The 22,896-nt window shown below is 45.0% G+C and overlaps 1 protein-coding gene across 1 annotated transcript in view; it reads left to right on the forward strand.

The window, feature by feature from the left end:
• Positions 1–14,236: 14,236 nt before the first annotated feature.
• Positions 14,237–22,896, forward strand: part of LOC110524786 (complement factor H) — a 30,698-nt gene continuing 22,038 nt past the window's right edge. Inside the window, exons 1-2 of the mRNA XM_036979080.1 lie at positions 14,237–14,413; positions 21,148–21,291. Coding sequence (XP_036834975.1) covers positions 14,344–14,413; positions 21,148–21,291 — 214 coding nt within the window. The 5' untranslated portion in view covers positions 14,237–14,343. The remainder of the gene's footprint in view (positions 14,414–21,147; positions 21,292–22,896) is intronic.

Below are 22,896 nucleotides of genomic sequence, written 5' to 3' on the forward strand. Positions count from 1 at the left end.
CACTCAAAATCTCACGATACATGGCCCCATTCATTCTTTCCTTTACACGGATCAGTCGTCCTGGTCCCTTTGCAGAAAAACAGCCCCAAAGCATGATGTTTCCACCCGCATGCTTCACAGTAGGTATGGTGTTCTTTGGATGCAACTCAGCATTCTTTGTCCTCCAAACACAACGAGTTGAGTTTTTACCAAAAAGTTATATTTTGGTTTCATCTGACCATATGACATTCTCCCAATCTTCTTCTGGATCATCCAAATGCTCTCGAGCAAACTTCAGACGGGCCTGGACATGTACTGGCTTTAGCAGGGGGACACGTCTGAAACTGCAGGATTTGAGTCCCTGGCGGCGTAGTGTGTTACTGATGGTAGGCTTTGTTACTTTGGTCCCAGCTCTCTGCAGGTCATTCACTAGGTCCCCCCGTGTGGTTCTGGGAATTTTGCTCACCGTTCTTGTGATCATTTTGACCCCACGGGATGTGATCTTGCGTGGAGCCCCAGATCGAGGGAGATTATCAGTGGTCTTGTATGTCTTCCATTTCCTAATAATTGCTCCCACAGTTGATTTCTTCAAACCAAGCTGCTTCCCTATTGCAGATTCAGTCTTCCCATTCTGGTGCAGGTCTACAATTTTGTTTCTGGTGTCCTTTGACAGCTCTTTGGTCTTGGCCATAGTGGAGTTTGGAGTGTGACTGTTTGAGGTTGTGGACAGGTGTCTTTTATACTGATAACAAGTTCAAACAGGTGCCATTAATACAGGTAACGAGTGGAGGACAGAGGAGCCTCTTAAAGAAGAAGTTGCAGGTCTGTGAGAGCCAGAAATCTTGCTTGTTTGTAGGTAACCAAATACTTATTTTCCACCATAATTTGCAAATAAGTTCATTAAAAATCCTACAATGTGATTTACTGGATTTTTTCCCCTCATTTTGTCTGTAACAGTTGACGAAAATTACAGGCCTCTCTCATCTTTTTAAGTGGGAGAACTTGCACAATTGGTGGCTGACTAAATACTTTTTTGCCCCACTGTATGTCCTGGATGACAGGAAGCTTGGCCCCATTGATGTACTGGGCCGTACGCACTACCCTACGTAGCGCCTTACGGTCAGATGCCGAGGAGATGCCATACCAGGTGGTGATGCATCCAGTCAGGATGCTCTCAATGGTGCAGCTGTAGCACACCTGAAGTAATTTGTTGTTGTCCATAAAGAGATTTGCTTTGTTTTTGCTGACCTTAAATGTTTACCTTCACAGATGGGGAAAATACTTTCATCCTACAAGACGTGTCCTAGAGGGATCTGGATTGGAGAGATGACAAGCCTGAATTAGTTATATCTCTGAAACAACGTTTGCCTGATTCATATCCAATCACACGCTCACATCCCTATGCTATTCCCATGCTCATTACCATTCACAGATCATGGTGGATTGTTAGGATCAATTTCCTTTCAAAGCCCCCCTGTGATGTCTGACTAGCCAGTGGAGATAATAAGGGCCTAGGGATTGGAGTGAGGGAGAAAATTGGAACGGGGCCCAACTGTAATGCCACCTGATCTTCAGGACTTATTCACACACTGATTCTTGTACCATCTTCTCGTTTCAGAACCCGAGGCCCTTGTAACCGTATCCAGTTTGGGATGAACAGCTGATGAACACACAGAACATCCAATGAGCATATTGGACAGAAAATAAAAATACACTCCATTTACCACATGGGGATCATATCACTGTTTAGTGTGCTGCTCATAGTAGACTTGGCCAGGTAGTGTTGGTTTTCATTAACAGTGTATACATGGGGTCATGACTTTGCCTCTTTGCCCATATTGATCTCAGCTTACGGAAAGTGATGACTCCTGTCTTGTTGGACAAACATGTAAATGAATAACCTCTGTCAATAGTTTGCTCCAATTATTTGCAGATTCATGGTTCCATGATTGTCCAACATTAAATAAAGTGCCTCTGGTTCATATTTACTCATCTACTCTTTAGTTCATTGTTGTCTGGGAATATTATCACCAGGTATTTCTTACAATATTGAAGCAGCCAGACAATATCTATTCAAAATATTCCTGTGGTGTTCTTTGCCATGTATTTCAACTACATCATCGTCACTGAGTGAATCTTGAACATTAAGGCAGGAATATTTACTTTCAATTCTCATTTGCAAGAAAACGTTTAATGTTTAGTCTAGTTGGTAAGGCAATATGGGCTAAACCCTGGCATGCTCCTTAGGTGTAGAAATAGATTTTGGCCTTCCCATTTTGCCCCTGGAAAACAAGGCTTTATGGGAAACAGTGATTCTGCCTTACTGGAACATTCTGAAGGCCATGTCCATAGACAATTAACCAGATTTACATAAGGGTTATGTAAGTACAGTATTTGAAAATCTTTTGTGATTCAATAATGACCATACATATGTTTTAATGGAGCCTATCAGCATTCAAACTAACTGTAGCCCTCAATGTATTTTTAGCTCTAAACTATCCTCAGCCACAAGATTTAACCTCACTGGTAGATGAGATTAGCTCTTAACCATCCTCAGCCACATACTTTAACCTCACTAGTAGATGAGACTAGCTCTAAACTACCCACAGCCACGTGCTTTAACCTCACTGGTAGATGAGATTAGCTCTAAACTATCCTCAGCCACATACTTTAACCTCACTGGTAGATGAGACTAGCTCTAAACCATCCTCAGCCACATGCTTTAACCTCACTGGTAGATGAGATTAGCTCTAAACTATCCTCAGCCACATGCTTTAACCTCACTGGTAGATGAGACTAGCTCTAAACCATCCTCAGCCACATGCTTTAACCTCACTGGTAGATGAGACTAGTCATAACCTACAGTATGTATATTAGAATATTGTAGATATGTATGTATATTATTTAGCTAAAACAATAATTGCAACACTAGTGGAAGAACAAGTATTGTCACGACTTCCGCCGAAGTCAGTCCCTCTCCTTGTTCGGGCGGTGTTCGGCAGTCGACATCACCGGCTTTCTAGCCACCGCTGATCCACTTTTAATTTTCCATTTGTTCTGTCTTTGTCTTATTCACACCTGGCTTCACTCAACCAAATTATTGTTTATTATTTAACCCTCTGTTCCCCATGTTGTGTTTGAGTGATTGTTTATTGAAATTCGGTCCGTCTGAGGGTGCTCAATATGTTACTTTGTATATTTGTCTTTTTGAGTAAAGCACGTTTATTACTCATATCTGCTATCCTGCGCCTGACTCTCTACACCAGCTAGACACAGGATCATTGCAGGAGCAGACGCCCTCCCTGTTCCAGTGGAGGAGCACGTTCAGCAGCACACGACCATTTTGCAATGTTCGGGCACCGCATGGATCGTGTGCTGAAGACAATGGATGTTTTGGAGAGAGAAGGAGGTTTTCCAGGGCCTCCACCAGCCCCACTACAGCAGGTCCCACTGTCCACCCCTCCTTCACCTGGTCCCAGAGGGATTAGACTCGCGTTCCCAAGGGAGTATGAAGCGACAGCTGCCTGATGCCAGGGGTTTCTACTCCAGTTGGAGCTCTACCTGGCGACCGTCCACCCGGCGTGTCTGTCCTCCTCTCCTGTCTCTCAGGCAAAGCCCTGGAGTGGGTCATAGCCATATGGAGTGAGGGAGACGAGGCGTTGGACCATTACACAGAGTTCACCCGCCGCTTTGGAGCAGTGTTCGACCACCCGCTTGAGGGTCGAGTGGCGGGTGAACGTCTGTTCCACCTGAGGCAGGGGACAAGGAGTGCGCAAAATTTCGCCTTGGACTTCCGAACCCTGGCCACCAGCACGGGATGGAACGACAGGGCCCTGATCGATCACTACAGGTGCAGTCTGCGCAAAGACGTCCGTCGGGAGATGGCCTGCCGAGACACCACCCTCACATTGGACCAGCTGGTGGACCTGTCCATCCGGCTGGACAACCTGCTGACTGCCCGCGGAGAATCTGCAGAGAGAACAATAGTGTGGTTGTGTCATTACTGTTTTTTTGTTAGTTTTTTCAGTGTTCCTTGCTCTCTTTTGTCCCACAATCTTGTTGTGCACCATAACCGCAAGGCGTGCCACTTCCCTCATGCTGGTGAATCCAAAATGCTGCCGCTTTAGGGTATTTTTCAGCAGAGCACTGTGGAAGAACACCAGATTACCTGAGTTTTACAAAGAGAAAAGGTAAAAAGAGAAATGAGTGAGACTTGTTTGATGACATGGTCTGAAAGGTACTCTGTGGTCCTCAGGCTACATCCAACCACCTGGAACCCCAAGCTCGTTCCAGCTTGTTGTTTGGATCATTTTGATGTTTGTTATATATCGAACGAGCTTGGGGTTACAGGTGGTCATATCAAACGAGCTTGGGGTTACAGGTGGTCATATCGAACGAGCTGGGGGTTACAGGTGGTCATATCGAACGAGCTGGGGGTTACAGGTGGTCATATCAAACGAGCTTGGGGTTACAGGTGGTCATATCAAACGAGCTTGGGGTTACAGGTGGTCATATCGAACGAGCTGGGGGTTACAGGTGGTCATATCAAACGAGCTTGGGGTTACAGGTGGTCATATCGAACGAGCTGGGGGTTACAGGTGGTCATATCAAACGAGCTTGGGGTTACAGGTGGTCATATCGAACGAGCTTTTGGTTACAGGTTGTTGGATGTTGCCTGAAGACCAAAGAGTATTTTCAGACCATATAGTTCTGACAATATGCTGTAGCAGAGTCAGGGTGAAATTTCCCTTTAAGGCGTGACCAGGCCCTCTAGTGGCCTGGGCCTGTAATAGTAGGTTGTTTTCTCTTCAGCTGTGCTGAAATACTGTAGTAGTTAGCTATCCTGGCAGACACTGAGGTCCTTCTGCTGTTGAGAAATATCTTTATCTTTCTAGGGATTTTAGCATTCTATTTTTCATGTGGCTCATATATATACGTGGCAAAAGAAATTAGGTTCTATTCAATTATGTATTTGCTGCATGTGACAAATAAAGTTGGATTTGATTTTGTTGTGCAGCATTTGATAAAAGTAGCAAAGCAAACACATCAGTTATGTTTACCCACATTGTATAGTCAGAGTCTTACAGAGCAATTAGTGAATACTTGGAGGGCACTATGGTGTTGAACGCTGAGCTATAGTCAATGAACAGTATTCTCACATAGGTGTTCCTTTTGTCCAGGTGGGAAAGGGCAGGGATATGTTGATCTGTTGGGGTGGTATTTGAATTGGAGCGGGTTCAGGGTTTCTGAGATGATGGTGTTCATGTGAGCCATGATCAGCCTTTCAAAGTATTTCATGCCTACAGATGTGAGCGCTACGAGGCGGTAGTCATTTAGGCAGGTTACCTTGGCGTTCTTGGGCACAGGGACTATGGCGGTCTGCTTGAAACCAGAAGTATATTGACAACTGCTCGTCAAACATCTCATTCCAAAATCATTAATTGTCACTGTCCTTGAGCTTGTCTCCACCCCTTCCAGGTGTCACTAATTATCCCCGGTGTATTTATACCTGTGTTTTCTGTTTCTCTGTGCCACTTCGTCTTGTTTGCCAAGTCAACCAGCGTTTATCTCCTAGCCCCTACTTTTCCCCAGTTTCTGGTTTTTTCCTAGTCCTCCTGGTTTTGACCCGTGCCTGTCCTGGCACCAAACCCTCCTGCCTGACCATTCTTCCTGCCCCGACCTCGAGCCTGCCTAACACCTAGTACTGTTTGGAGACGGACATGGTTACTGAACCCCTGCCTGTCCTGACCTCGAGACTGTCTAACGCCCTGTACTCTTTAAACTCTGACCTGGTCTATGTACTTTCGCCTGTCCCCGATCTGCCTTTTGCCTATCCCTTGGGTTATAATAAATATTAGAGCTCAACCATCTGCCTCCTGTGTCTGCATATGGGTCTCGACTTGTGCCCTTATATTAATATGGTGTTGGTCCCCCCTTTGCTGCTATAACAGCTTCCACTCTTCTGTGAAGGTTTTCCACTAGATGTTTGAAAATTGCTGCAGGGTCTTGCTTCCATTCAGCCACAAGAGCATTAGTGAGGTCGGATGTTGGGCGATTAGGCCTGGTTCGCATTCGGCATTCCAATTCATCCCAAAGGTGTTCGATGGGGTTGAGGTCAGTGCTATTTGCATTCCAGTCAAGTTCTTCCATACCGATCTCGGTAAACCCATTCTTAATGGACCTCGCTTTATGCACTGTGTTTTTCAAATCAAATCACATTTTATTGGTCACATACACTTGGTTAGCTGATATTATTGAAAGTGTAGCAAAGTGCTTGTGCTTCTAGTTCTGACAGGACAGTGCAACAATATCTAAGAAGTAATCTAACAATTCCACAACAACTACCTAATACACACAAATGTAAGTAATGAGATGGAATAAGAATATGTAGATATAAATATATGGATGAGCAATGACCGAGCGGCATAGACAAGATGCAATAGATGGTATAAAAACTGAATATACATATGGGATGAGTAATGCAGGATATGTAAACATCATTATTAAAGCGACATTAATAAAGTGACCAGTGATTCATTTGTTAGATGGGGAAATTATTTCAAGTCTGTATCTAGACAGCAGCCTCTCTGTGTTAGTGATGGCAGTAATACAGTCTGATGGCCTTGAGATAGAAGCTATTTTTCAGTCTCTCGGCCCCAGCTTTGATGCACCTGTACTGACCTCGCCTTCTGGATGGTAGCTAGCGGGGTGAACAGGCAGTGGATCGGGTGGTTGTTGTCCTTGATGATCTTTTGGACTTCCTGTGAAATCGGGTGCTGTAGGTGTCTTGAAAGGCAGGTAGCATGACCCCCCGGTGATGTGTTGTGCAGACCGCACCACCCTCTGGAGAGCCCTGCTGTTGTGGGTGGTGCAGTCGACGTACCAGGCGGTGTTACAGAATGCTCTCAATTGTGCATCTGTAACAGTTTGTGACGGTTTTAGGTGGCAAGACAAATTTCTTCAGCCTCCTGAGGTAGAAGAGGCGCTGTTAGGCCTTCTTCACCACACTGTGTGAGTGGACCATTTCAGTTTGTCTGGGATGTGTACGCCGATGAACTTAAAACATTCCATCTTCTCCACTACTGCCCCATTGATGTGGAAAGGGGGGGTGCCCCTTCTGCTGTTTCCTGAAGTCCACGATCATCTTATTTCTTTTGTTGACATTGAGTGACAGGTTGTTTTCCTGACAACACACTCCCAGTGCCCTCACCCCATACATACCTGCTGTCTAATTTGTTGTTGGTGATCAAGCCTACTACTGTTATGTTGTCTGCAAACTTGATGATCAAGTTGGAGGCGTGCATGGCCACACAGTCATGGGTGAACAGGGAGTACAGGAGGGGGCTGATCACACACCCTTGTGGGGCTCCAGTGGTGAGGATCAGCGAAGTGTAGATGTTGTTTCTTACCTTCACCACCTGGGGGCAAACCATCAGGAAGTCCAGGACCAAATCACACAGGGCGAGTTGAGACCCAGGGCCTCAAGCCTAATGATGAGCTTGGAGGTGTACTATGGTGTTGAATGCTGAGCTGTAGTCAATGAACAGCATTCTTACATAGGCATTCCTCTTGTTCAGATGGGATAGGACAGTGTGATGGTGATTGCATCTTCTGTGGACCTATTGGGGCGGTAAGGTGACAGGTAAGGTGGAGGTGATATGATCCTTGACTAGTCTCTCAAAGCACTTCATGATGACAGAAGTAGGTGCTATGGGGGGATAGTCATTTAGTTCACTAACCTTAGCCTTCTTGGGTACAGGATCAATAGTCGCCATCTTGAAGCATGTTGGGACAGCAAACTGGGATAGGGAGAGATTGAATATGTCTGTAAACACATCAGCCAGCTGGTCTGCGCATGCTCTAAGGACGCGGCTAGGGATACCGTCTGGGCCGGCAGCCTTGTGAGGGATAACTAATTTAAATGTCTTACTCACGCCGGCCTTGGAGAAGAAGAACACACAGTCCTTGTGAGTAGGCCGCGTCGGTGGCACTGTATTTTCCTCAAAGAGGACAAAGAAGGTGTTTAGTTTGTCTGGAAGCAAGACGTCGGTGTCCGTGAAGTGGCTGGTTTTCTTGTTGTAGTCCGTGATTTTCTGTAGACCCAGCCACATACGTCTCGTGTCTGAGCCATTGAATTGCTGTCATGCTGAAACAGGAAAGGGCCTTCCCCAAACTGTTGCCACAAAGGTGGAAGCCCAGAATCGTCTACAATGCAATTGTATGCTGTAGCATTTAGATTTCCCTTCACTGGAACAAAGGGGCCCAGCCCAAACCATGAAAAACAGCCCCAGACCATTATTCTTCCTCCACCAAACTTTAAAGTTGCCACTATGCATTGGGGCAGGTAGTATTATCCTGGCATACGCCAAACCTAGATTCGTCCTTCAGACTACCAGATGGTGAAACGTGATTCATGACTCCAGAGAACGCATTTCCACTGCTCTAGAGTCCAATGGCGGTGAGCTTCACACCACTCCAGCCGACGCTTGGCATTGTACATGGTGATCTTAAGCTTGTGTGTGACTGCTTGGCCAGGGAAACCCATTTCACAAAGCCCTGGATGAACAGTTCTTGTGCTGATGTTGCTTCCAGATGCAGTTTGGAACTCAGTACTGAGTGCTGCAACCTAGCGCTTCAGCATTCAGCGGTTCCGCTCTGTGAGCTTGTGTGGCCTACCACTTTGTGGCTGCCCTGTTGTTGCTGCTAGGCATTTCCACTTCTCAATAAGAGCGCTTACAATTGCCCGGGGCAGCTCTAGCAGGGCAGAAATTTGACAAACTGACTAGTTGGAAAGGTGGTATCCTATGATGGTGCCATGTTAAAAGTCACTGAGCTTTTCAGTAAGGCCTATTTTTGTCTATGGAGATTGCATGGCTATGTGGTCGATTGTATACACATATCAACAGGTGTTGCTGACATAGCCGAATCCACTAATTTGAAGCGGTGTCCACATACTTTTGTATATATAGTGTATTACAAGCTGGGTCAGGGAGAGCATGAAAATGTCAGTGAAGACACTTGCCAGCTGGTAAGCTCTTACTATGAGTATGCGTACTGGTAATCCGTCTGAATGTTAAACCCAGGTCTGATAAATAGAAGTAGCCTATATCCTAATGTAGCTACACCACCTTGAGGTGAGGTCCTCAGAGCTCTCAAATACAAACAGCTTCTTTCAAAACAAGGAGTGGAGTATGGGAATAATCTGCAAAGATCGATGCAGCAAGAAATAATGCTAGGCTAGGCATCTACAGCTCTGTCAGAACATCTTTGTTCTTTAAAGATAATGTGTACTTGTGAACTGTGGAGGGGAAAAGACAACCAAAAGAGGAGAGAGGTTGAGAAAGGGTGAGATACCAACTTTGAACAGAGCTGTTTGAAGAGGAGATCTTCACATTTTGTGAACCGTATGTAGAAGCGGAAATATGGACCATGTTGACCACAGCTTTTTCTCATACTCCTTATTGAGGATCTTAACTCAAGCCAGTTTGCTACAGCAGGGAACAAATCCTGCAGCAACAGGAAATGTGAATTATTATGTGGAATATCATTAATGGACATTTTTATAAGGGTTTGTAATATTTGTGTTGTGGAGAAATGACCAGGCAGGAGACGGGAGTACAGTTAGTTCTTCGTTTAGTCAAAACCACTCGTGCTCTACAGTTCCCGGCACAATAGTGCGCATGTGCATTTCCTATTAGGTGTAGTAACGTAACACTGCTGTAATACATTACTGCTTAGTAAGAGCATAGTAACTAATATAAACAGATGTAGATCCCAGATACTACAGGGTTGAAACATTTTCTGTTAGGGCAATTTAATTTAAATTTAAGTCTGAAATTTCAAAGTGGAAATTACTAACTTTAGAAGCCTTTTTAAAACATAAATACAGTACAAGTTTGCATTTTCTGCTGTACAGGTAAATTGTTAGCAACAAAAGAGCAATAAAATGAATATCCTACATCTGTACATAAGAACATTATCTTCATCCAGTAGACCATATCAGGTGTATGAAAAGTATTTCTGGTTTCATGTTGCTATTACTGGTTTTATGTTACAGCAGCTTGTTGGATGCACAGATTCAAATCCATATTACAATCTAGAGGATCTAACGGAGAAAGATTGAGTTGAGCTGAGCATGGTACAAAAAGAGACTCTTCACGTAAAGATGGATGTTACCATAAATATAGACAATGGCTTATAAGGGAAGTTGAGGTGGAATGTGTCTTTCATTAATGGTTTAAATTGGATACTTTGTGGATTGATGGGTTTTCTTGTGCAAATTTCAACGAGCTATGTTTATGTTTTATAACTAAGCAAATCACTTTTTCGACAACAATATGTACCTGCAGACGTTGTATCAGGTGTGCAGATGTTCAATACAGCAATTTAGTGATTTTAGACGTGACTTGTTGAATCAAATGAAGTTATCAAAGACAACTCATGGAGCTTCTTCTAGATAGAATCAAAGCATTAACAACAGTTCATGAAGTTAAAGGCTATACAACACCCTGCAATATGATCTTTCCCCATAGTGGTGAGTTGTGTCCCCTAGGCTATTGCTGGACGGGTGGTTATGAGCTCAGGTTCAGCTGCCCCAACCCAGCACACCAACTGAAGGGAAACCCACAGGTACTGTGCTCCAAGGGGGGGTGGGGGGTGGAACAGCCATTTCCCCATCTGTGAAGGTAAACATTTAAGGTCAGCAAAAACAAAGCAAATCTCTTTATGGACAACAACAAATTACTTCAGGTGTGCTACAGCTGCACCATTGAGAGCATCCTGACTGGATGCATCACCACCTGGTATGGCAACGCCTCGGCATCTGACCGTAAGGCGCGACGTAGGGTAGTGCGTACGGCCCAGTACATCAATGGGGCCTAGCTTCCTGTCATCCAGGACATACATTGGGGCAAAAAAAGTATTTAGTCAGCCACCAATTGTGCAAGTTCTCCCACTTAAAAAGATGAGAGAGGCCTGTAATTTCCGTCGACTGTTACAGACAAAATGATGGGAAAAAATCCAGAAAATCACATTGTAGGATTTTTAATGAATTTATTTGCAAATTATGGTGGAAAATAAGTATTTTGTTACCTACAAACAAGCTAGATTTCTGGCTCTCACAGACCTGCAACTTCTTCTTTAAGAGGCTACTCTGTCCTCCACTCGTTAACTGTATTAATGGCACCTGTTTGAACTTGTTATCAGTATAAAAGACACCTGTCCACAACCTCAAACAGTCACACTCCAAACTCCACTATGGCCAAGACCAAAGAGCTGTCAAAGGACACCAGAAACAAAATTGTAGACCTGCACCAGGCTGGGAAGACTGAATCTGCAATAGGTAAGCAGCTTGGTTTGAAGAAATCAACTGTGGGAGCAATTATTAGGAAATGGAAGACATACAAGACCACTGATAATCTCCCTCGATCTGGGGCTCCACGCAAGATCACACCCCGTGGGGTCAAAATGATCACAAGAACGGTGAGCAAAAATCCCAGAACCACACGGGGGGACCTAGTGAATTACCTGCAGAGAGCTGGGACCAAAGTAACAAAGCCTACCATCAGTAACACACTACACTGCCAGGGACTCAAATACTGCAGTGCCAGACGTGTCCCCCTGCTTAAGCCAGTACATGTCCAGGCCCGTCTGAAGTTTGCTCGAGAGCATTTGGATGATCCAGAAGAAGATTGGGAGAATGTCATATGGTCAGATGAAACCAAAATATAACTTTTTGGTAAATCTCAACTCGTCGTGTTTGGAGGACAAAGAATGCTGAGTTGCATCCAAAGAACACCATACCTACTGTGAAGCATGCGGGTGGAAACATCATGCTTTGGGGCTGTTTTTCTGCAAAGGGACCAGGACGACTGATCCGTGTAAAGGAAAGAATGAATGGGGCCATGTATCGTGAGATTTTGAGTGAAAACCTCCATCACCAAGGGCATTGAAGAGGAAACGTGGCTGGGTCTTTCAGCATGACAATGATCCCAAACACAACGCCCGGGCAACGAAGGAGCATTTCAAGGTCCTGGAGTGGCCTAGCCAGTCTCCAGATCTCAACCCCATAGAAAATCTTTGGAGGGAGTTGAAAGTCCGTGTTGCCCAGCAAAGGTCCCAAAACATCACTGCTCTAGAGGAGATCTGCATGAAGGAATGGGCCAATATACCAGCAACAGTGTGTGAAAACCTTGTGAAGACTTACAGAAAACGTTTGACCTCTGTCATTGCCAACAAAGGGTATATAACAAAGTATTGAGATAAACTTTCGTTATTGACCAAATACTTATTTTCCACCATAATTTGCAAATAAATTCATACAAAATCCTACAATGTGATTTTCTGGAGACAAAAATCTCATTTTGTCTGTCATAGTTGAAGTGTACCTATGATGAAAATTACAGGCCTCTCTCATCTTTTTAAGTGGGAGAACTTGCACAATTGGTGGCTGACTAAATACTTTTTTGCCCCACTGTATATACTAGGCGGTGTCAGAGGAAGGCCCATACTGTCCTCTCAAGCCGGCAAGCAGTACTGGATCGCCAAGTCTAGGTCTAAAAGGCTCCTTAACAGCTTCTACCCCTAAGCCATAAGACGGCTGAACAATTAATAAAATGGCCACCCGGACTATTTACATTGACAGCCCCCCATCCCCCTACCCCTTTGTCTTTACACTGCTGCTACTTGCTGTTATTATCTATGCAGTCACTTTACCCCTGCCTACATGTACTAATGACATCGACTAACCTGTACCACAGCACATTGACTTGCTACTGTAGCCAATTGTAATGCCACCTGATCTTCAGGACATATTCACACACTGATTCCTGTACCATCTTCTCGTTTCAGAACCCTACACTGTGGACGATCAGCTGATGAACACACAGAAAATCCAATTCATGCATCGTCAGAAAGATCAAACTAATCACTCTGTTACACATGTGGACTATATCAATTTTAAGTGTACTGGTCATAGTAGATTTAGCCCAGGAAGTGTTGATTTTCGTCAGCAGTGTATACATAGGGTCATGAAATTGCCTCATTGCCAATAGTGGCTTCAGCTGACGGGAAGAGATGGCCACTGGCTTGTTGGACAAACATGTCAACGAATAACCCCTGTCAATAGTTTTCTTAAATTATTTTCAGCTTCATGATTGTCCAACATTAAATAAAGTGCCTCTGATTCTAATTTGATTTAATCAATTTAATTTAATAAAATCTAATTTACTCTAATCGAATCTACTCTACTCTACTCTAATACAATGTACTCTAATCTAAACAAATCTACTCTAATCTACTCTAATCCAATCTACTCTAAACTCATATTTATTATTTTAATTGTTCCCTGGAATATTATCTCATACACCTTCTCATCCCACTGGACACAGACGGCAAATCAACATCTATTCCACGTGGGTTCAATTTAATTTCCATGACATGGAAACAACGTTGATTCAACTAGTGTGTGCTCAGTGGGAAGTTAGTGGTGCTGGGGATGACAGGATCAAAGTTCACTATAAAGAAACATAACGTATATTTTTTACAATATCAAAGCAGCCAGACAATATCTAGTAAAATGTCCTTGTGGTCCTTGCCAAGTATTTCAACTGCATCATCGTTACTGAGTGTCATAGATGTGTTCTTTGCATTCTACACATTGAGGCAGGAATATTGACTTTCAAATCTCATATGCAAGAAAAAGTTAAATGTAACATTGTGTGTTTTGTTTAGTTGGTAGGTTAATGTGAGGTAAACCCTGGCGTGCTCTCAAGGTGTAGAAGTCAATAAAACATGAACTTTAAATCGATTTTGACCCTCCCCTTTTGCCCCTGGATAATACGGCTTGACGGGAAAAGGTTGTCTTGCTGGAACAAACATAGCTATGTCAATAGACAGTAAACAGACAGATTTATGTGAGGTTTATGTCAGTACACATTTGTTCAGCATATTTGGTGATTCATCAATGACCTTACAAATGGAGCTTATTATCATTACAATCAACATTCAAAGTATTTGCTACCTGTCTAAATGTATTTCTATCTCTAAATCTATGCTCTTCAGATTAGATATGTCTCTATATGGCTGACCAAATGATTTGCACTTTTAAATGAGTTTTGATTTGCTCAATTAATGAATAGACTGAACCAATGCAGTTCCTACATTGAGCATTTTCCTCAGTGTTTCCCCTCCCCGCAATGTAGGTTTGATTGAATTCTAGTATTTTGGGTCAGTCCCTCTGAACAGTGGTTCTCTTCAGTGCTCCCTGGGGGCTGGAACTCTGTAAACAAACATTAACTTTGGGATAGACACTCTATATTTGTCTTCTACTCCTTCCATTTTTACTGCATCTACCATTTGATCAACATGAAATCATCTCTGACTCTGCTGTGTCTGGTGGTATGGGTGAATGTGGATGCTTCATCAGCTCAGACTGGTAAGGATGTGTTTCCTTCACTTTCTCACATGCTTGTAGTGCCCACATTGTGTTAGTATCCACCAATTGCTCTGTAAGACACTGACTAGACTGTACAAAGTGAGCAAACGTAACTGATGTGTTTACTTTGCTACATTTAGATACTATTGTACATCATCATAGGGAAACAGCACATTACTCTTCTGATACGCAGGGAAAGTGACGACAATTTCTGCCTTCAATTCCATATTCACTTTTTATGTTTTTGACAGGAATTCGGGAATATAAACTCAGCAAAAAAAGAAACGTCCTCTCACTGTCCACTGCGTTTATTTTCAGCAAATTTAACGTGTAAATATTTGTATGAACATAACAAGATTCAACAACTGAGATATAAACTGAACAAATTCCACAGATGTGACTAACAAAAATGGAATAATGTGTCCGTGAACAAAGGGGAGTCAAAATCAAAAGTAACATTTGCAGGTGATGTCTGGTTAGGACCTGCCTTACAACAGGCCTACAAGCCCTCAGGCCTTCCTCTTTCAGCCTATTGCGGATAGTCTGAGCACTGATGGAGGGATTGTGCGTTCCTGGTGTAACTCAGGCAGTTGTTGTTGCCATCCAATGTAAATAGTCCGGTAGCCATTTGATTAATTGTTCAGCAGTCTTATGCCTTGGGGGTAGAAGCTGTTAAGGAGCCTTTTGGTCCTGGACTTGGCGCTCTGGTACCCGCTTACCATGCGATAGCAGAGAAACAGTCTATGACTTGGGTGACTGGAGTCTTTGATGCCAGATCTCTGACCTCCTCCCTATAGACTGTCTAATAGTTGTAGGTGATCAGGCCTACAACTGTTGTGTTGTCAGCAAACTTAATGATGGTGCTGGAGTCATGTTTGGTCACGTAGTTGAGGGTGAACATGAAGTACAGGAGGGGACTAAGTACACACCCCTGAGCGTCCCCAGTGTTGAGGATCATCGTGGCAGACGTGTTGTTGCCTACCCTTACAACCAGTTGCAGAGGGAGGTGTTTACTCCCTGTGTCCTTAGCTTAGTGATGAGCTTCGAGGGCACTATGGTGTTGAACGCTGAGCTGTGGTCAATAAATAGCATTCTCACATAGGTATTCCTTTTGTCCAGGTTTGAAAGGGCAGTGTGGAGTGCGATTGAGATTGCATCATCTGTGGATCTGTTGGAGTGGTATGCAAATTGGAGTGGGTCTAGGGTATCCGGGAGGATGCTGTTGATGTGATCCATCACCAGCCTTTCAAAGCACTTCATGGCTACCGAGTGCTATGGGGCGGTAATTATTTAGGCAGGTTACATTCGCTTCCTTGGGCACAGGAAGTATGGCGGTCTGCTTGAAACATGTAGGTATTACAGACTCGGTCAGGGAGAGGTTGAAAATGTCAGTGAAGACACTTGCCAGTTGGTCCACTAATTAAAGTATTAATAAAAGCTCTGCAAAAAAAATCCCCTCCAAAATCCAACTCAGTGCCAAAATGGCAAGTGTGGTCTTTTGTGTGGTTCCTAGCGGTTTGTATCCGTTTAGTGGTTTCTAGCTCTTTCTAGCGGTTTTTAGTGGTTTCTAGCGGTTACAAGCGAGCGAAGATGATAATGTACGTGATATCAACAGAGAAGTATATTTTCTGGGTGATTTAAATATTGACTGGCTATCATCAAGCTGCCCACTCAGGAAAAAACTTCAAACTGTAACCAGTGCCTGCAATCTGGATTAGGTTGCCAGTCAACCTGCCAGGGTAGTTACAAACGGTACAGGATTTAAATCAACATGTATTGATCACATCTTTACTAACGCTGTAAATATATACTTTAAAGCAGTATCCTAATCCATAGGATGCAGTGATCACAATATAATAGTCAAATTGTTAAGGTTTTCTTCAGGTGAAAGAGAGGAGGACCAAAATGCAGCGTGGTTATCTTTATACATCTTTAATGAAAGATGAAAATGTGAACAATATACTTATACAAAACAAGAAACGTGAAAAAAACTAAAACAGTCCTAACTGGTGCAAAACACAGAGACAGGAACAATCACCCACGAAATACTCAAAGAATATGGCTGCCTAAATATGGTTCCCAATCAGAGACAACGATAAACACCTGCCTCTGATTGAGAACCACTCTAGGCAACCATAGACTTTCCTAGACTACTTAACTAAACACAATCCCATAAACTACAAAACCCATGTCAAACCCTGGCCTAACCAAAATAATAAAGAGAACACAGAATACTAAGACCAAGGCGTGACAGTACCCCCTCCCCCAAAGGTGCGGACTCCCGGCCGCACACCTAAACCCATAGGGGAGGGTCTGGGTGGGCATCTGTCCACGGTGGAGGCTCTGGCGCTGGACGTGGACCCCACTCCATCATAGTCTTTGTCCACCTCCTTAGCGTCCTTAGATTGGCGACCCTCGCCGTCAACCTTAGCCTACTAATCTCAACAAAGGGCCCCTCTGGACTGAGGGGCAGCTCCGGACTGAGGGACAGCTCGGGACTGAGGGGCAGCTCGGGACTGAGGGGTAGCTCGGGACTGAGGGGTAGCTCGGGACTGAGGGGTAGCTCGGGACTGAGAGGAAGCTCAGGACTGAGAGGAAGCTCAGGCAGGTTGACGGCTCTGGCTGCTCCATGCTGACTGGCGGCTCTGGCTGCTCCATGCTGACTGGCGGCTCTGGCTGCTCCATGCTGACTGCTCATGACAGGCGGGAGACTCTGGCAGCTCACGACAGGCGGGAGACTCTGGCGGCTCACGACAGGCGGGAGACTCTGGCGGCTCACGACAGGCGGGAGACTCTGGCGGCTCACGACAGGCGGGAGACTCTGGCGGCTCACGACAGGCGGGAGACTCTGGCGGCTCACGACAGGCGGGAGACTCTGGCGGCTCACGACAGGCGGGAGACTCTGGCGGCTCACGACAGGCGGGAGACTCTGGCGGCTCACGACAGGCGGGAGACTCTGGCGGCTCACGACAGGCGGGAGACTCTGGCGGCTCACGACAGGCGGGAGACTCTGGCGGCTCACGACAGGCGGGAGACTCTGGCGGCTCACGACAGGCGGGAGACTCTGGCGGCTCACGACAGGCGGGAGACTCTGGCGACTCACGACAGGCGGGAGACTCTGGCGACTCACGACAGGCGGGAGACTCTGGCGACTCACGACAGGCGGGAGACTCTGGCGACTCACGACAGGCGGGAGACTCTGGCGACTCACGACAGGCGGGAGACTCCGGCGACTCACGACAGGCGGGAGACTCCGGCGACTCACGACAGGCGGGAGACTCCGGCGACTCACGACAGGCGGGAGACTCCGGCGACTCACGACAGGCGGGAGACTCCGGCGACTCACGACAGGCGGGAGACTCCGGCGACTCACGACAGGCGGGAGACTCCGGCGGCGCTGGACAGGCGGGAGACTCCGGCGGCGCTGGACAGGCGGGAGACTCCGGCGGCGCTGGACAGGCGGGAGACTCCGGCGGCGCTGGACAGGCGGGAGACTCTGGCGGCGCTGGACAGGCGGGAGACTCCGGCGGCGCTGGACAGGCGGGAGACTCCGGCGGCGCTGGACAGGCGGGAGACTCCGGCGGCACTGGAGAGGAGGGAGGCTCTGGCAGCGCTGGACAGGCGAGGCGCACTGTAGGCCTGGTGCGTGGTGCTGGCACTGGTGGTACTGGGCCGAGGACACGCACAGGAAGCCTGGTGCGGGGAGCTGCCACCGGAGGACTGGTGTGTGGAGGTGGCACTGGATGGACCGGACCGTGAAGGCGTACTGGAGATCTTGAGAGCAGGGCTGGCACCAACCGCCCTGGCTGGATCTTCACCCTAGCCCGGCAGATGTGAGGAGCTGAGATGTAGCGTACCGGGCTAAGCACGCTTACTGGGGACACAGTGCGTTCCACCGCATAACACGGTTAGCACTGCTAGGCGCACTGTAGCGCTGAGATGGCACAGGACGTGCAAGGCTAGGGAGGTGCACAGGAGGCCTGGTGCGTGAGGCTGGCACAATCTTCACCAGCCGACTAGCACGCACCTCAGGACGAGTATGGAGAGCTGACCCAGGTGCCATCAAATCCCCGACACGCTCCGTCGGGCAAATTCCGTGCCTCATGCACCAACACAGCAACTCCCTCATAACTCTCGCTTCCAATTTCCACATTAATTTCTTCAGTCTCTGCTTCGCTCACCTCCAACACCAGCTCTGGTTCTGGTTTCCTCCTTGGCTCCTTACGATAAACAGGGGTGTTGGCTCAGGTTTGACTCCTAACTCTGCCACACTCTCCCTGTGCCCCCCCCCAATAAATGTTTGGGGCTGACTCTCGGGCTTCCGTCCGCGCCGCCGTGCTGCCTCCTCATACCAGCGCCTCTCCGCTTTCGCTGCCTCCATCTCTTCTTTGGGGCGGCGATATTCTCCTGGCTGTGCCCAGTGTCCTTTACCGTCCAATTCGTCCTCCCATGTCCATTCCTCTTTGCACAGCTCCTGCTGCCGCTGCCTGTCACCACGCCGCTTGGTCCTGTTGTGGTAGGTGATTCTGTTACGGTTTTCTTCAGGTGAAAGAGAGGAGGACCAAAATGCAGCGTGGTTATCTTTATACATCTTTAATGAAAGATGAAAATGTGAACAATACACTTATACAAAACAAGAAACATGAAAAAACGAAAACAGTCCTAACTGGTGCAAAACACAGAGACAGGAACAATCACCCACGAAATACTCAAAGAATATGGCTGCCTAAATATGGTTCCCAATCAGAGACAACGATAAACACCTTCCTCTGATTGAGAACCACTCTAGGCAACCATAGACTTTCCTAGACTACTTAACTAAACACAATCCCATAAACTACAAACCCCTAGACCAAACAAACCACATAAATCACTCATGTCACACCCCGGCCTAACCAAAATAATAAAGAGAACACAGAATACTAAGACCAGGGCGTGACACATATCTAGGATAACCAAAGTTCCAAACGCTGGGCCTAATATAGCGTATAAAAGGTCATAAAACAAGTTTTGTAGTGATTCATATGTTGATGATGTAAAGAATATTTGCTGGTCTGTGGTGTTTAATGAGGAGCACTTAAAAATAAAAGGAGAGCCGCACAATCTAGGAGCTCAGATGCAAAAATATTTATGTCCAACGTTTCGACAGACAAGCTGTCGTCATCATACCCTGACGTTGGACATATACCCTGATGAAGACAGCTTGTCTGTCATACCCTGATGAAGACAGCTTGTCTGTCATACCCTGATGAAGACAGCTTGTCTGTCAAATCGTTGGACATAAATATTTTTGCATCTGTTCTCATAGAGTGTACGGCTCTCCTTTAATTTTTAAGTGTTCCACTCCGCTAGCCGGCACCTCGCTGCACTTGATGCATTTATGTAACTACTTATTCCAGTTAGTAATAAGCATGCACCCATTAAGAAAATGACTGTAAAAATGGTTACATCCCCTTGGATTGATGAGGAATTTTATTTAAAGTATGGTTGAGAGGGATGAGGCAAAATGTTTGGCAAATAAGTCTGGCTGCACAACCGATTGGCAAACGTACTGCAAATTAAGAGATCATGTGACTAAACTAAAAAAAATAAAAACTACACAATGAAACAAAGATATAAAGAATATATAAAGAATGATAGTAAAACATTATGGAGCAACTTAAATTAAATTTTTTGGGGGAAAAGCCAACTCTCTCCTTCATTCATTGAATCAGATGGCTCATTCATCACAAAGCCCACTGATATTGAAACCTACTTTAATGACCTTTTCATTGGCAAGGAAAAGCAAACTTAGGGATGACATTCCAGCAACAAACACTGGCACTACACATTCAAGTAGATCGGACCAAAAGTACAAGAATTGTACTTTTGAATTTCGTAAAGTCAGTGTGGAAGAGGTGAAAAAAGTATTTTTGTCTGTCGACAGTGACAAGCCACCGGGGTCTGACAATCTGGATGGAAAATTACTGAGGATAATAGCAGATAATATTGCCACATCTTCAATTTAAGCCTACTAGAGAGCGTGTGCCCTCAGGCCTGGAGGGAAGCTAAAGTAATCCCGCTACCCAAGAATATTAAAGCCCCCTTTACTGGCTCAAATAGCTGACCAATCAGCCTGTTACCAACCCTTAATAAACTTCTGGAAATAATTGTGTTTGACCAGATACAAACCTCGTCCACAGGCTATTGCACACATATAAGCCTGGGATATCAACCATTCAACGTTGGCCTTAGTGGGAGTGACCATAGAATTGTATGGGAATGACCTTACTGAATAAAGTTAATGGCTTCACACAGATGAATAAAGACTACACACTTATAATCTTTGGTCGATTGTGGGGAAAACTATCCCAATAAGAGTTACAAACACAATCTCTTTACTGCCAAGACGTCTGACCGACTAATGCACAAGACACATGGGGGAAGTTCTTGTAGAGATGATTGGTTGGTAGATTAAGCCAATGAGTAATGCACTGGGAGATTATTTTATCATATTTGACATAGTGGGTTATGTCACATTGGACATTGGTGATTATTTCACACAGTTATGTCCCATTTATGAACCATTTATAAAGCATGACATACTGTTGTAGATGATTTGTAATACATTTATGTAGTGCTGATGAACGCATCATGAAGGCTTTATTAACTGAATGTCATTTGAAGCGGGACCGTCTCAGTCAATGTAGTTAGTTGCACTTTGATAGTTCAAACATGCTGTGCTTCATCTGCAGAGTACTGTGGTAAGCCTGAGGGTGAAGGGAGGAGAATGCTGCCGATTCCTGATCAAGAACGTTATGAAAATGGGGACCAAGTTGAGTATGGATGTCTTGCAACTTGTAAGAACGGCGAGTGGGATAAGACCATCAAGGGCAAAGGTCAGTTTAAAGGGGCAATCTGCAGTTGCTACACCCATTGTTGGACTTCTAAATGAATTACATGTACCAAATGATTCTTGAAGAACATAACTTATAAATGACTCATGAGCTCAGTTCAACTGTCGCACCTCATCATAACCCAAAATATAAGATTGTTTTACTCCTTTGTTTGTAAACAAAGTAAATGTAAACAAACACTATATAGCCTCAATAGATGGTTCAAAGTATAATGTTGATATCATGGATGGTCTATCCTTGCATCTATAGCTATGTCTATGAATTTGAGAGTGGTAACATTTCATCCCTCAGCTTTTAACCAAAACAGGGGTGGGGATGCTCTTTCTTCTTGTGTGTTTAATGTCTATGGCATTACTATAGTACTGTAAACATTGAAGTGCTTAATGCGTTTACTACATTTCAGGGCTTGACATTAACTTTATTACCCACTTGTCCTTTGGAAAAGTAAGACAGATTTTTGACTTGTGTGAAAGCTCAAGTCCAAATTGTGTTGTATGATGCAAGAAGACACTTTACAAAATGAAATACATTAGTATCATTATTATTACCATACAGAGAATGAGACAAAAATGTAGAATACCATCTGTCTAGAGCTGGGTAATATTATTATTGTTGTTATTGATATTGTTGCTAGATAGCAATGTAACTGATCTAACAGTGAATGTAATGTCCAACAAAAACTGTCCGTTGGTAGACCTATGTAGAGTATATATTCACTACAAACAGCACGTTCCACTTGTGCATCATCTCAATTACATTCTCTGTTTGTAAAGTGGTAGCATTTCCTTCTCACACACCTTTCTAAATAAGGTCCCACTGTTGACAGTGCATGTCAGAGCAAAAACCAAGACGTGTGTCCGTGGAGATCTGAGACAGGATTGTGTCGAGGCACAGATCTTGGGAAGGGTATCAAAAAAGGTCTCGAACATTGAAGCTCCCCAAGAATACAGTAGCCTCCACATTATTAAGTGGGAGAAGTTTGGAAAGACCAAGACTCTTCTTAGAGCTGGCCGCCCGGCCAAACTGAGTAATCGGGGGAGAAGGGCCTTGGTCGGGGAGGTGACCAAGAACCCGATGGTCAGTCTGATAGAGCTCCAAAGTTCATCTGTGGAGATGGGAGAACCTTCCAGAAGGACAAGGCACCTAAAGGACTTTCAGACCATGAGAAACAAGATTCTGTGGTCTGATGAAACCAAGATTGAACTCTTTGGACTGAATACCAAGCGTCACATCTTGAGGAAACCTGTCATTGTGCGGTATTGGCACTAATCCCTACGGTGAAGCATAGGACGGCAGCATCAAGCTGTGGGGATGTTTTTCAGCGGCAGGGACTGGGAAACTAGTCAGGATCGAGGTAAAGACAGAGAGACCTGAAAATAGCTGTGCAGCGACAATAAGAATGAGAGAAACTCCCCAAATACAGGTGTGCCAAGCTTGTAGCGTCCTACCCAAGAAAACTTGATGCTGTAATCGCTGCCAGAGGCGCTTCTACAAAGTTCTGAGTAAAGGGTCTGAATAAGAATGTAATTGTGATACTTATGTTTCTTTTTTAAATACATTTTCAAAAATGTCTAAAAAACTGTTTTT

This window comes from Oncorhynchus mykiss, chromosome 5, assembly GCF_013265735.2.
Source record: "Oncorhynchus mykiss isolate Arlee chromosome 5, USDA_OmykA_1.1, whole genome shotgun sequence".
Classification (NCBI taxonomy): Eukaryota; Metazoa; Chordata; class Actinopteri; order Salmoniformes; family Salmonidae; genus Oncorhynchus; species Oncorhynchus mykiss.